Below are 14,543 nucleotides of genomic sequence, written 5' to 3' on the forward strand. Positions count from 1 at the left end.
TCCCTCCCCTGTCATTCGGGATCTGGTATTGATGTCTATGATGCAGACGTTTTAATTGAAGGGTGGCCCTTTGAGGCCCACCTCAGGTTTCTTTCTACCACTCTCCCTCAGATGGCCTCTGTTTCCTCCACCTCGGTCGTTGTTGTGATCTCCCATTGGAGTTCTCCCACACCTCCATTAGTCTAAAATAAACTCTTTCTGAACCACAGTTTGGATAAACCTACAAAGGTGCGCTTCGGGATTTGACCTCAATTGAATTAGGCAAAATCTGAAAGAGGACATGGGCCTTTCTAATTTGTCAGGACCAGGCTCGAACATAACAGGCACTTTGGTTGAGGGATGGTTTGTGAACATCAACTGGTGGTCGCCGAATACACTGTCATGGTTTAAGGGGCCGTGTGGTCAGGGATGTGGGATGCAGCGTGACCAATGGTTGTACACCCTGAAGTTAAGCTAAAGAACACTGCAGCCCAGTCCTTTCTGAGGCTGTATTTTCACTATGTAGGCAGTAGTATATGTGTGACTGGAATTGTCTCGCTGTGGGTTGGTCCCTGCCTTTGGTCCATTTGTTTTACTGGACAGGCTGATCTAAACTGAAGGCACATCTCCCCTTGAACGATTGGCTCTCCTATTCCCCGTTCTCTGCTGCTGCATTTCACTAGATGTACCACCAGCATGCTGTCTGAGCTAGCTTTAACCCCTCACAATCCACAACTCCCTAGACCTCATCTAACAAGTCCTCAATGGTTTGATCGAACACACAGCAATGGGTTGTACTCAATAGTGTACACTGTAGTGAAACATTTCCAAAAGTTGTGCAGTGGAAAATGAAAACGAGTTCTGATGGTAACTTTCCCATGTCACTCCGCTCTGGACCGACTCGTTGACTATTGTCTTGACGACTATTTCCTATAGCTTTAGTTTTGTTCTGCGTGCAATCCTCAAACTGCATGTTGCTTTTGTCTTTCAGAGATCAACAGAGTGAGGAAAGAAATGTACAGTGACACCGCGAACGGCCTGGTAGAGAAACACCCTCTGGATTTACCTGAGGCCCTGGGACCGATCATTCACCTGCAGGAGAAGCTCTTTGTGCCTGTAAAAGACTTCCCTGACGTAAGTGATGACACGCATACATATATATCTGCATGCACACTTAAACACTACGTGATCACACAGGCTACTTGTACACATGTGCAGTTTTGGATTTAGCCCCATCGTCGACTACACTGAAGGACAAAGGAGTCTTCTGTCCCTATTTTCTTCCAACTATGACTCCCTACTATCCTTCGTTACAAAGAATACCATTGAATGCTACTTTGCCTCGTAGCGTTGAACTACTCGAATGCCACACATTTTTGCTCCACTAGTAGCCTGTTTGATGTTGCGGTATCATTAAAGGCTGCCTCCAAAAGGAAAAGCACACTCCCAGCTGTTTAGTTACCCAAATGGGCAGAGAAAGAAGGGAGAGGAGTGGGTCAGGAGGAGGGGGGGATGATGTTAGACTACCTTTCAAAAAATACACGGGAAGTTGAAAATTGACGGCTTACCACCTGAGCCCTGAATAGCCCCTGGCAGCGTCCAGCATTGAGACTGGACAGGGTGGAGAGGATGGTTATAGCTGGATAGAGGGCACTGCAAAGACCAGTCTGGATAGGAGCAGACTGGCACTGTTACTCTAGCTGCAGACGTCATGGGGGGGCACGGTGAAGATGTCGGAGAAGTGTGCTTGTGTGTACACTGACTGTGAGGAGTTTGACAAGTGGGGTCATGAGATGTGGGCGGGTATGAGTGCGTACCTTTCCCTGGTCAGCCACCATCTACCGGTACTAATCGTACTGGGTGGCACAAAAGGATGCCCGTGTCACGTCTCTAAGAGCAACATTTCTCCTCTCCCCCAGTCGCACGGATTGGGAGGGACAGGCAGCGGAGAGGCCCAGCCAGGCGTGAAATGCATTTTCCTCCTGACAGAGCTGATAAAGGGACCACTCTTCCCGCACCCCAAACTGTTCCAACCCAGTCTTCCTGCTTGTCCCACCAGTCCCTACAAACCTCTCTGGCTCAGCCTAAAATCCAGGCCCCACAACAGCCCTAAATACAATTCCCAAAGCCATTAGTCCATCCTCCTAAATTGAATGTCTTCTTCTAGGAAAAACTGCCGCCGTGACATACTGTCTTGCCATTGTCCGGATATACAGTTGAAGTTTACATACACACTTTAGCGGGATAATTGTCATCAACTGCTGAATTTCATAGCACCACATTAAAATATTACTAAAAATATTTATATTCATGAAATCACAAGTGCAATGTATCAACCGGCACGGTCTCTTTCAGGAGAGGGAGTCAATGGCTGCAAAACTCATGCGAACACCCAGATATCCACCGACGCGATGTTATCTTTCGCGCTCATTTTTCAAATAAAAGCCTGGAACTATGTCTAAAGACTTTGAGGAAGCGATAGGAAAAGGAATCTGGTTGATATCCCTTTTAAATGGAGCGAAGGCAAGCTATGGAACATGGAGCTTTCAAAATAGAAGCCACTTCCTGGTTTGATTTTCCTCATGTTTTGCCTGCAATATGAGTTCTGTTATACTCGCAGACAATATTTTGACAGTTTTGGGCGCAATTTCCAAATGCCTGAAGGTACCACGTTCATCTGTACACACAATAGTACGCAAGTATAAACACCATAGGACCACGCAGTCGTCATACCGCTCAGGAAGGAGACGTTTTCGGTCTCCAAGAGATGAATGTACTTTGGTGTCAAAGTGCAAATCATTCTCAGAACAACAGCAAGGACCTTGTGAAGATGCTGTCGGAAACAGGTACAAAATGATCTATATTCACAGTAAAACGAGTCCTGTAATGACAACCTGAAAGGCTACTCTGCAAGGAGAAGCCACTGCTCCAAAACTGCCATAAAGCCAGACAACACTTTGCAACTGCATATGGGGACAAAGATTGTAGTTTTTTTGAGAAATGTTCTCTGGTCTGATGAAACAAAAATAGAGCTGTTTGGCCATAATGACCATCGTTATGTTTGGTGGAAAAAGGGGGACGCTTGCAAGCCGAAGAACACCATCCCAACTGTGAAGCACGGGGGTGGCATCATCATGTTGTGGGGGGTGCTTTGCTGCAGGAGGGTCTGGTGCACTGCATAAAATAGATGGCATCATGAGGGAGGGAAATTGTGGATGTATTAAAGCAACATCTCAAGTAGAGGTCGGCCGATTTTTATTTTATTTTTTTATTTTTAATTAGGGCCGATTTCAAGTTTTCATAACAATCGGGAAACTGTATTTGTGAGCGCCAATTTCCTATTTAAAACATTTTTTTTATACGTGCTTCTACACCTGCATTGCTTGCTGTTTGGGGTTTTAGGCTGGGTTTCTGTACAGCACTTTGAGATATCAGCTGATGTGCTGATGTACGAAGGGCTATATAAATAAAATTTGATTGATTATACCTTATTTAACTTCTTGCGTCGAGCCATCCCGGATCCGGGATCGTGAATACAGCCTCAAGCTCATTACCATAACGCAACGTTAACTATTCATGAAAATCGCAAATGAAATAATCAATATGCTAGCTCTCAAGCTTAGCCTTTTGTTAACAACACTGTCATCTCAGATTCTCAAAAATATGCTTCTCAACCATAGCAAAACTAGCATTTCTGTAACAGTATTGATAGCTATTGACAGCTAGCATTAGCATTTAGCGTTAGCATTCAGCAGGCAACATTTTCACAAACAGAACCATTCAAATAAAATAATTTACCTTTGAAGAATTTCGGATGTTTTCAATGAGGAGACTCTCAGTTAGATAGCAAATGTTCAGTTTTTCCTGAAAGATTATTTGTGCAGGAGAAATCTGTCTGTTTTCTGTGTCATGTTTGGCTACCAAAAAAAAATAAATTCATTCGTCAAAACGCCAAACATTTTCCAAATTAACTCTATAATATCGACTGAAACATGGTAAACGTTGTTTAGAATCAATCCTCAACTTGTTTTTCACAACTCTTCCGATGATATATCGTTTGTGGAAGTGTGCTTTCCCCTCTGAATCCCATGGGAAAATGCCTGCAGCTGAAGATTACGCACCAATTTAGACAAAGGACACCGGGTGCCCTGGCAAATGTAGTCTCTTATGGCCAATCTTCCAATGATATGCCTACAAATACGTCACAATGCTGCAGACACCTTGGACGAACCTTGAGAGAGCTTAGGCTCGTTCATGGCAGAGAGCTTAGGCTCGTTCATGGCACATTCACAGCCATATAAGGAGACGATGGAAAACAGAGCCTCAAATTCTGCTCATTTCCTGTTTGAGGTTTCTCCCGTAGCATGAGTTCTGTGGCACTCACAGATAATGTCTTTGCCGTTTTGGAAACGTCAGTGTTTTCTTTCCAAAGCTGCCAATTATATGCATAGTCGATGCATGCCTTGTTCAGGGGCAGAACGACAGATGTTTACCTTTTCAGCTCAGGGGTTCCAATCTTGCAAACGCACAGCACAGTTAACTAGTCCAATGCTCTAACCATTGCACTCCACGAGTAGCCTGCCTGAGCCAAGTTAAGTTTAATGCTAGCTAGCAATTTATCTTTAAAAAAAACAATCAATCATAATCACTAGTTATAACTACTAATCCAGTTTAGCAGGCAATATTAACCAGGTGAAATTGTAATTTCTCTTGCGTTCATTGCACGCAGTCAGGGTATCTGCAACAGTTTGGGCTGCCTGGCTCATTGCGAACTAATTTGCACGAATTTTACGTAATTATGACGTACATTGAAGGTTGTGCAATGTAACAAGAATATTTAGACTTAGGGATGCCACCCGTTAGATAAAATACTGAACGGTTCCGTATTTCACTGAAATAATAAACGTTTCGTTTTCGAAATGATAGTTTCCGGATTCGATCATATTAATGACCAAAGGCTCATTTCTGTGTGTTATAATTAAGTATGATTTGATAGAGCAGTCTGACTGAGCAGCAGCAGGCCCGTAATTCATTCAAACAGCACTTTTGTGCGTTTTGCCAGCAGCTCTTCGCCAGCACAGCGCTGTTTATGACTTCAAGCCTATCAGCCTATTGGCTGGTGTAACCAATGTGAAATGGATAGCTAGTTAGCTGGGTGTGCCCTTATACAGTTTCAAACGTCACTCGCTTTTAGATTTGGAGTAGTTATTCCCCTTGTGCTGCAAGGGCCGCGGCTTTTGTGGCGCGATGGGTAATGATGCTTCGAGTGTGGCTGTGTTCCTGGTTCGAGCCCAGGTAGTGGCGAGGAGGGGGACGAAGCTATACCATTACACTGGCAATACTATAGTGCCTATGAGAACATCCAATAGTCAAAGGTATATGAAATACAAATGGTATAGAGAGAAATAGTCCTATAAATACTATAACTACAACCTAAAACTTCTTACCTTGGAATATTGAAGTCTCGTGTTTAAAGGAACCACCAACTTTCATATGTTCTGAGCAAGGAACTTAAACGTTAGCTTTCTTACATGGCACATATTATTTTCTTCTCCAACATTTTGTTTTTGCATTATTTAAACCAATATTATATATTAAATTCAAATAAGTTGTTAATTCAGTATTGTAATTGTCATTATTACAAATAAAAAATATAAACAATCGGCCAAATTTTTTTTTTTTTTTTTTTATATATCGGTATCGACTTTTTTGGGCCCCCCCAATAATCGGTATCAACGTCGAAAAACCATAATCGGTCGACCTCTAATCAAGACATCAGTCAGGAATTTAAAGCTTGGACGTAAATGGGTCTTCCAAATTAACAAGTATCCCAAGCATACTTCCAAAGTTGTGGCAAAATGGCTGAAGGACAACAAAGGCAAGGTATTGGAGTGGCCATCACAAACCATTGACCTCAATCCTATAGAACATGTGTGGGCAGAACTGAAAAAGCATGTGTGATGAAAGAAATAAAAGCTGAAATAATTCTCTACTATTGACATTTCACGTTCTTAAAATAGTGGTGATCTATCTGACCTAAAACAGGGAATTGTTACTTTGATGTCAGGATTTGTGCGTCTGAGTTTAAATTAACTTGGCTAAGGTGTATGTAGACTTCCGACTTCAACTGTGTATATATACAACAAGTTCGGTGTATGTTCACCTTAGGTTTAACCACCTGCGTGGCGTACCCATCGGTTGTGTGTCACAGCGCTATAGGTATTGGTGGACTGCACCGCCTATACCACCTATGCAAGCTGACGTGGGGAGACTGAGTGGCAGCACTGCCTTTGGTACCGAGACCCGTCGACTGGTGGGACATGCAATGTTACACCCCCCTGTTTTCTTGGGCATGCTGTAGTTGCGCTTAGTCCGAGCATGGCAATGCCAGGGCTAAATTAATTTGAGTTCTCCCTTGTGAATAGGATGAGTCACCGTGTGGTCTGAGGAGCTCTGCTCGACCACTCGTTCCGTTCTTCCCTCTGTATCTATTAGTTTTTCTGGAGAACTAAACCAATGGTAGTAAACAGAACAGCACATGGCCTTAGTCACTTGCTGACGTCAAACAAAAGCAGAAATATTCAAATATCCTGAAGCCTAAAGAGTGTAGCCAGCTATTTATTTTTATGACCACCGCAGTTTCCCAGTCAGTAGATATTCATTGTTTTGCCGACCAATAATCTTTTCATAGAGAAACAGTGGATATGTTAGTCTAGCTTTTAGCTTAGCAGCTAAACAGAAGAGGGGAAATCTGGGTTGCCTTCTGTGATGCGAGGTCCTGGAAAAAGGGGGCCTACTTTCTCCTAGGTCTGACGAGCAATCTCACTCCTGTCTAAACGATCGGTCAGCATTCAGACATCCAACTGTTCTGAGGTACAGAATAATAAAAACAGACTTTCGCTGTTCTGAGGTTACTGTAATGATTATTAGCTGAGGGGAATTTTCTTCCTCGCGTTTGAGTGATTTGCCGCGGGATGCATACTCTTACTGCGTCTCAAATGGCAACCCATTCCCTTCGTAGTGCACTACTTTTGACCAGAGCCCATCAGGCTCTAGTCAAAAGTAGTGCACTGTAGAGGGAATAGGGTGCCACTTGGGATGCAGACATGCACTTGAAGAGTGCGCCGAGCTCCCAAGACAATGGTTCTGCTTTCCAAGTCCACATTGAGCTCTTGGCATGACACAGCTGCCACTGAAGATTTATCTTTATAATCCTTACCTCTCCTCAATCTTCTTATTCCCCCCCAATTCTTTTTCCCTTTCCCCATTTTCATATCCTCTTTCCCAGTTTCCGCTTCTGTCCCTTTCTGTCCTCTGCCACTCATTCCCTTCCCTTCTTTCTGCCACTTCCCTCATGCACGCCCTCCCTTCATCTGTCTCGTTACATCTTTCTCTGACATTTTCTTCCTCTCGAACACTCCAGCCCCAATACCAAGTAATTAGATTGTCTTGGTCCCTTGCTGCAGTGCAGCATGTCAATTTCACCGAAATAACTTGTCCTGCCAAGACGACCGTGTTATAATTCCCTTTGCATGGAATGTGCACGCTGAGGTGTGAGCTCTCTAGAGTATGTGTGTTTGCACACACAGATGTTTGCTGATGTCATCAGCACTGCACCTTCGAAGCCTGGCATCCCGTCACTTGTGGAGGCGACTGCAGGTCGTGACCAGAGGGGAGTGATTGTCCATCAAATTCAGTTTCGCTCCCTTGCAGCCTGGGATGGGCTAAAGAAACCCTCACCCTAATTTCTTCCTCTGACCTCCAAATGGAGTCACTTCACTCCCTTGTTCCTTTACTCACCACATTTTTGTCTCCCTTCCACACCCCTGAAGATCCCCAATGGGTTGTGTGTAGGGTAAGGGATTGTGGGTGTCTTTCTAGGCTGAGGTAAGCCTAGCCCCCACCTGCCTGAGGCTGCCTGCCGAGTGTATGAAATGGGACACCCCGTTGGACGTAGGCTGTTGCGCAACTGGTCTGGAAAACAGGTCAAACTGGAAAGGGTTCTTTTTTTTTTTTTTTTGAAGGAGCCATTGGCCGCCTATAGGTCTTCTGGCTGTGTTGCCTAAGCATGCTTTGGCTGTGCATAAAGTTGAATGACTAGGCTAGATTCCATCCAACATAAGTTGACGGATTGTTAGTCCATTGTGCCGTCTTCAGATTCCGTAATGTTCTTCTGTGCTGCCAACTTAATTCTATGATGTTTGAGGTCTGTTTTTATTATTCTGTATTCAAATAGGCCTCATCTAGAATGTGCTGTCTGGTGTGACTGTCCCTAACTTTACTGTAGTCTACCACGTCTGTTGTGGGTTTACAAATAATTGTATTATAGGCCTCAGTCTCCGCGGCTGCAACGGAACCTGTTGGCACAGTAACAGCTGTTTTGAACCCCCTCTCCCAGTCTTAATTTGCAGGTTATTACTGGGGATTTTGAAGCAAAATGACTCCAATTGAGCGTCTCAAATGACTTCCCAGTGTTTGATAAATCGGTGCTTTAAAAAAACAATCGCTGTGGGCTCTTATTAACCCGTTTAGAAAGTGGAAGGTGTTTATTTACTCCCAGTTTCCTCAGATTATTTTGTCACTTTTGTGTTAGTCAGTTCATGTATATTTTTGGTAGGATTTCTTATTATCCCCCATTTGGAAGTAATTGAAGATTTTAGACCGCTGCCACCAAATGTAAGATTACATATGAAAGAATGAAACACTTAAATTGCGTTGCGGATGGTTAGGGTCTGTTTTGATTTTCCTAACCTATTTGTGGCGATGACACCTACCCTCCCCTCCCTGTAACAACAGTGACTTTACAGTAAGTGACCGTGTCGTGAAAAGTAGTCTAAAATGTTTTTATTTTTTATAAACGTGTCACAATTGATCTGCCTCAATAGAAAACCGCTCCCGTTCAGCATAAATCATTCTGTGGGCTAGAGGGAAAGGCTCTGAGTGAGCCTGAGTGAAATAATGCAAAATAGAGTGCCAGTGTCATATCTAGTTCATTTCTGTGTGCAGAGCTGATTATTAATTTTTTTACACCTCAGCGATCGCCGCTGCTAGGGACATTAGAGGCCACCGTGGACACATTCTTTTGGCAGGTGGGCAAGAAGCCTGCAGCAACACCCACCCCTGTGTCATTTATTTATTTTTATTTCACCTTTATTTAACCAGGTAGGCTAGTTGAGAACAGGTTCTCATTTGCAACTGCGACCTGCCCAAGATAAAGCATAGCGGTGTGAACAGACAACACAGAGTTACACATGGAGTAAACTATTAACAAGTCAATAACACAGTAGAGAAAAAAAGGGGAGTCTATCTATATACAATGTGTGCAAAAGGCATAAGGAGGTAGGTGAATAATTACAATATTGCAGATTAACACTGGAGTGATAAATGATCAGATGATCATGTACAGGTAGAGATATTGGTGTGCAAAAGAGCAGAAAAGTAAATAAATAACTGTGGGGATGAGGTAGGTGAAAATGGGTGGGCTATTTACCAATAGATTATGTACAGCTGCAGCGACCGGTTAGCTGCTCAGATAGCTGATGTTTGAAGTTGGTGAGGGAGATAAAAGTCTCCAACTTCAGCGATTTTTGCAATTCGTTCCAGTCACAGGCCATCAGAGTACTGGAACGAAAGGCGGCCGAATGAGGTGTTGGCTTTAGGGATGATCAATGAGATACACCTGCTGGAGCGTGTGCTACGGATGGGTGTTGCCATCGTGACCAGTGAGCTGAGATAAGGCGGAGCTTTGCCTAGCATGGCCTTGTAGATGACCTGGAGCCAGTGGGTCTGGCGACGAATATGTAGCGAGGGCCAGCCGACTAGAGCATACAAGTCTCAGTGGTGGGTAGTATAAGGTGCTTTAGTGACAACGGATGGCACTGTGATGAACTGCATCAAGTTTTCTGAGAAGTGTTGGAAGCAGTTTTGTAGATGACATCATCGAGGATCGGTAGGATAGTCAGTTTTACTAGGGTAAGCTTGGCAGCGTGAGTGAAGGAGGCTTTGTTGCGGAATAGAAAGCAGACTCTTGATTTGATTTTCGATTGGAGATGTTTGATATGGGTCTGGAAGGAGAGTTTGCAGTCTAGCCAGACACCTAGGTACTTATAGGTGTCCACATATTCAAGGTCGGAACCATCCAGTGTGGTGATGCTAGTCGGGCATGCGGGTGCAGGCAGCGATCGGTTGAAAAGAATGCATTTGGTTTTACTAGCGTTTAAGAGCAGTTGAAGGCCACGGAAGGAGTGTTGTGGAGGTGGATCAGGGAATCGCCCACAGCAAGAGCAACATCATTGATATACACAGAGAAAAGAATCGGCCCGAGAATTGAACCCTGTGGCACCCCCAATGAGACTGCCAGAGGACCGGACAACATGCCCTCCGATTTTGACACTCTGAACTCTGTCTGCAAAGTAATTGGTGAACCAGGCAAGGCAGTCATCTATGGGTGAGCGCTGCGACAAGTAGGCGTCCTTTTTTACCCAGAGTGACGAGGGTAAAAGGAAATGTGTTCTTCTGGCGCACCAGTCTGCCCGTCAGCCATAATGATCAGTCGAGGTCCCACTTCCATTTTGGCTCCGTTGTCTTCTCTACAAACCAGCAGGTCTTCACAACCCAGCAGGGGCTAGTGGGGTTATATTACGCTCACCCCCCATTTTTGACCCGTGGGTATTTTTTTGTTCATAAAATGTGTAACGTCTAGCTGTAGTATAGGGTCTGAAGGTGACCTTTTCACTTAGACATTTATTTGAGTGTTAGCCACAGTGTGTGAAAAGGTGATTTCATCAGAGGTAAAGAAGTTAGGAAAGAAGGGAGCGTGTTGTAGACGGTCTAGTGCACTGACCCTGGGCCGCGTCCCTCCACAGAGAAAGTAATTAAGCAGGCCCCGTGGGAAACATGTCATTAGACATGGCCACACACCACACTAATGGAGCTGGAGATGGGCTGTTTTTTTTCTGATGACGATGGAAATGATTGAGGATTTCTGTACTCTACCCTAAAGCCTATGATCTGTCACAGCCCAAACATGATTTATGTCTGGTTGGAGTGGATTAGTGTTTGTTGATCAGAGAAGGCCTGATGAAAAGAGAGGGAAGAGTCAAAGGATGTTGCGACGAGTGTGGATCCAGATCTGTGTATGCATTTTCCCTATGGTGTAGACTAGTGAGAATGAAGTGTAAAACAAGCAGGTTCTTCATGAGGGATCAAACGTCAGTAATTGACCTGTGGCGGGTGGATTAAACATCCGAACCGCGACTGCTGTCGGAAGGCGATCAGCAAGCACACTCATTCACTTACCCTTGGCCGGCACACGTACGTGCGCACGCACACACACACACACACACACACACACACTTGGCCTTATATGCTCCATTCACACCCAGCCTGTCTGTAACAATCTAGATACAGAAATCATACTGGTGCAATATGCTTGTACAGTGTAATATTGCATTGACTGTCAGTGGTTTTTGTCTTCTGGAAAGAGTTTGAAATCCATTCAGGGGCATCCCAGAGTTTTTATTTTATTTTATTTGTTCTGATCCTGTTTAGCTCCGCAAGCACAGTCTGTGAATTTAGTGTAACCCCCAATTAAAGGAACTGACTAAACTTATTTGAATATGTGATTTGCTGACGGCGATTGGGCTGTATCGTCTGCACAGTATATGCTCTGCTCTGACTTGATGCGCGTGCGCTCAGCCTCGTCTTGAGGGTTCGTGATTGACCTATGCTGATTAACTCGATGCTCTGATGAACAGTTATTGAGATTTTTCTGCCTCTTTGCATATTAGTCCCCCCTAAACAAATGTATCAAAGGCAAGCTGATTAGGTGCTAAATGTGTGCTTTGATGTGAGAATTTCACAAGTCGAGTACCTGGTCACATTTTCCCTCTTGCTTGCTTCTCTAGCCATCCTCCCTCCAGACTGAGGGTACAATCTTATTCTGGGAATTAATCTCGGACCACTGCAACTGCTATCCCAGTACAATTACCCATCCCATCCTAGTCCCACTTGCCCAGGGTTGTGTTCATTTAAAGCACGTGGTAGCAAAACTTTCTACAACCAAGCAAAGTTGTTGGAGAAGTTCACATACTTACCTCACTGCTTTTGGAAAGTTTTCTATTTTAGTGCCCTCCTGAACATGACCTAGGTAGAGCAGCGGGGGCTAATTTGTTAGCCCTGGTGGCACCAGTCCCGTGTGAGACATGCCCTGGGTCTGGGTTGGAGCACGAGAACCCTCCAGATGTTCCCAGGCACTGCTATTTGACGGAGGTTAATTAGTAATGGGCAGGGGCAGCGCAGTGCTCCAATCACTTGTTCTCCCCCTCTCCTGTCTGTCTGATTGGGGTGGGGGGCACGGAGCATAGCAAAGGTGAAAAACGGATTAATTGAATGATACGCCAGCTAGTGTTCAGCCACTGAATTAATGATAAACTCCAAATGTCACCTGGGAGACAGCATGTACAGTAGTAAGAGTATTGATTTATTCTAGTGAGGGATTGGGGGGGGGTGCGCAAAGGGAGGTCTGGATGTGATGCAGCACAGTGAAGAAAGGTCTAAGTTGCAGACTCTGTCAGAACAGCAGGTGGGAGTGGACTTTGTTGGGGTTGAGTAGAGGTGAAAGTATACAGCCCCGTCTGTGGTGTGCTGCCATATATGTGCAGCAAATAGTGTGTTGTGTACCTGCAAGACCTGCTTGGTAGGGCTCCTATGTACAAGGAGTGTTATTAGGAGAGCAGCGGGGGGGGGATTTACTCTGTGGTTTGAAGGTTACTTCTGCTCTGAGTTTGCCAGTCATGCCGCTGAGGGACATGACCCCCCCCCTCCAATAAACTCAGTGAGGCACATCGCCACTAACAAGAAAGAAAAGAAAATCATAGTAATTTTAAACTTCCTTATCCAGAACTGCGGTTGAGGCTGGCAAATATTTTTACATTGTATACGTCCTTAAATTGGGAACCCGCCTGCTCCCTGCTTTGGGACCCGGGGGAGCCAGACAACTTCAGAGCGAAGAGCGGGGCGTAGGCAAGGAGTTTCTCTCCTCGCCCCCGGTCAGCCCCCTCCGCCTGCCGAGTGCCGATAAGGGGGGGTAAACAAAGCCCCTTTTAATGTCACTCTAAGCCCCTGTCCTGGGAGGCCCTCTGAAGTGGGGGCCCAGGCAGCGGCCTTGTGAGTGTTGATTCGCAGGGGTTGGAGGAGACTGAGATGAAAGTCAGGGAGAGAAACTGGTGGCGAAAGGTCCCAGTGTCTCTAATCTCCTAATGCCTTAAATTAGGGAAGGGAATTGGCTGCTCTGAGAACTGCCTCCGCAGAGAGCCAGCGGAGTTCTTGTTGAGTTTGCAAAATAAATAGATCGCTTATGCATGCATTTCATTCAACAGATACAAAAAAGAGATGAGGAGGTGGCGGGATGGAGGTTCATAGCCTGCATTTGCAATTTGTACAGTCACTGCTGGAAATCAAATCGGTTTCTCTCCAGTGATTGACAGAATTGATGGATGCTGATTATATGGTTGATTAGTAAGCCTGGCTGTTGGAGCTGCTCATATTTACCATGCGTTAACTAGATGGACGTTGTCTTGTTGTAGTACCGCCCTGTGGCCATAGCTACCAGTTGTCAGCCATGTTTGATTGTTGAAGGGGATGACGTGACACCTGCACACATACTGACTTGTTTAGCCAAACGTTCCTTGCATGCCACCAAACTTTCGCCAGAGTTAAGTGCCCCTTTCTGATAATTCAAGGGGACAGGGGGGATGAAGCTGGTAGCGTGACCTTTGGCCAACATGACCCCCTCCCCCACATACATGCTCACTTGCGTGTCTTTTTGGTTTAGAATGGCTGGATTTCCTGGCACAGCCTCTGACTCATTTTAGAACACAACTGCTTTATTTTAGAAGGAAAGGGCGGTTAGTGACTTCCTGGCAGGTCTTGGAACTGTAACCGCCTCTCTGATAGGTCACACATTTAGCGTTTTGTATTTTATACATTCCAATGGCTTATGAGGGTGGTTACCTCAGTTGGTAGAGCATGGCACTTGCAATGCCAGGGTAATGGGTTCGATTCCCACGGGGGACCAATATAGATGTATGCATTCATTATTGTAAGTCGCTCTGGATAAGTCTGCAAAATGACGACATTTTTAAATGTTACCACCTGAGGGAAAATGTAGAATCTTTGCTGCAGAATAGAATCTGTTCCACGATGAGCAGTAAGGGGTTGTTTACAATGCCATATGGGGACAGTTCTTGCACATGTGGACTTTTGATATCAAGTCCCCTGTTTGTCAAAGCCCTGCTTTTTCCTCTATGCTGTTGAATTATGTGCTGCGTATCGTATTTCTGTCCTAGACGTCTGTGGCCCTGTGTTTATGAGCAGCGCTGAATTTACCTGGAGTGGAGGTTGCGTTAACAGCTCGGCCTGACGCCCTCTCTCTCCCTCCTTTCTCGGTCACAACGGTTGCCATCACCAAACATGGCTGCTGCTGGGGGGATACTGAAAAGACCCCATCCCTCAATAGATCTGTCCCCCCAACCTCCTCCACAACCCTATGTCCTTGAACCACT

The 14,543-nt window shown here is 45.0% G+C and overlaps 1 protein-coding gene across 5 annotated transcripts in view; it reads left to right on the forward strand.

The window, feature by feature from the left end:
* LOC118368528 (protein quaking-A) overlaps nt 1–14,543 on the forward strand; it is an 85,881-nt gene that overhangs the window by 20,558 nt on the left and 50,780 nt on the right. For all 5 annotated transcript variants that reach the window (XR_008093185.1, XM_035752691.2, XM_035752693.2 and 2 more), the window contains exon 2: nt 971–1,113. Coding sequence is in view for 4 of the 5 variants with exons in the window: in XM_035752691.2 (XP_035608584.1) it covers nt 971–1,113 (143 nt within the window). In the remaining variant the exon portion in view is untranslated. The remainder of the gene's footprint in view (nt 1–970; nt 1,114–14,543) is intronic.

The sequence above is a fragment of the Oncorhynchus keta genome, chromosome 35 (assembly GCF_023373465.1).
Source record: "Oncorhynchus keta strain PuntledgeMale-10-30-2019 chromosome 35, Oket_V2, whole genome shotgun sequence".
Lineage (NCBI taxonomy): Eukaryota > Metazoa > Chordata > Actinopteri > Salmoniformes > Salmonidae > Oncorhynchus > Oncorhynchus keta.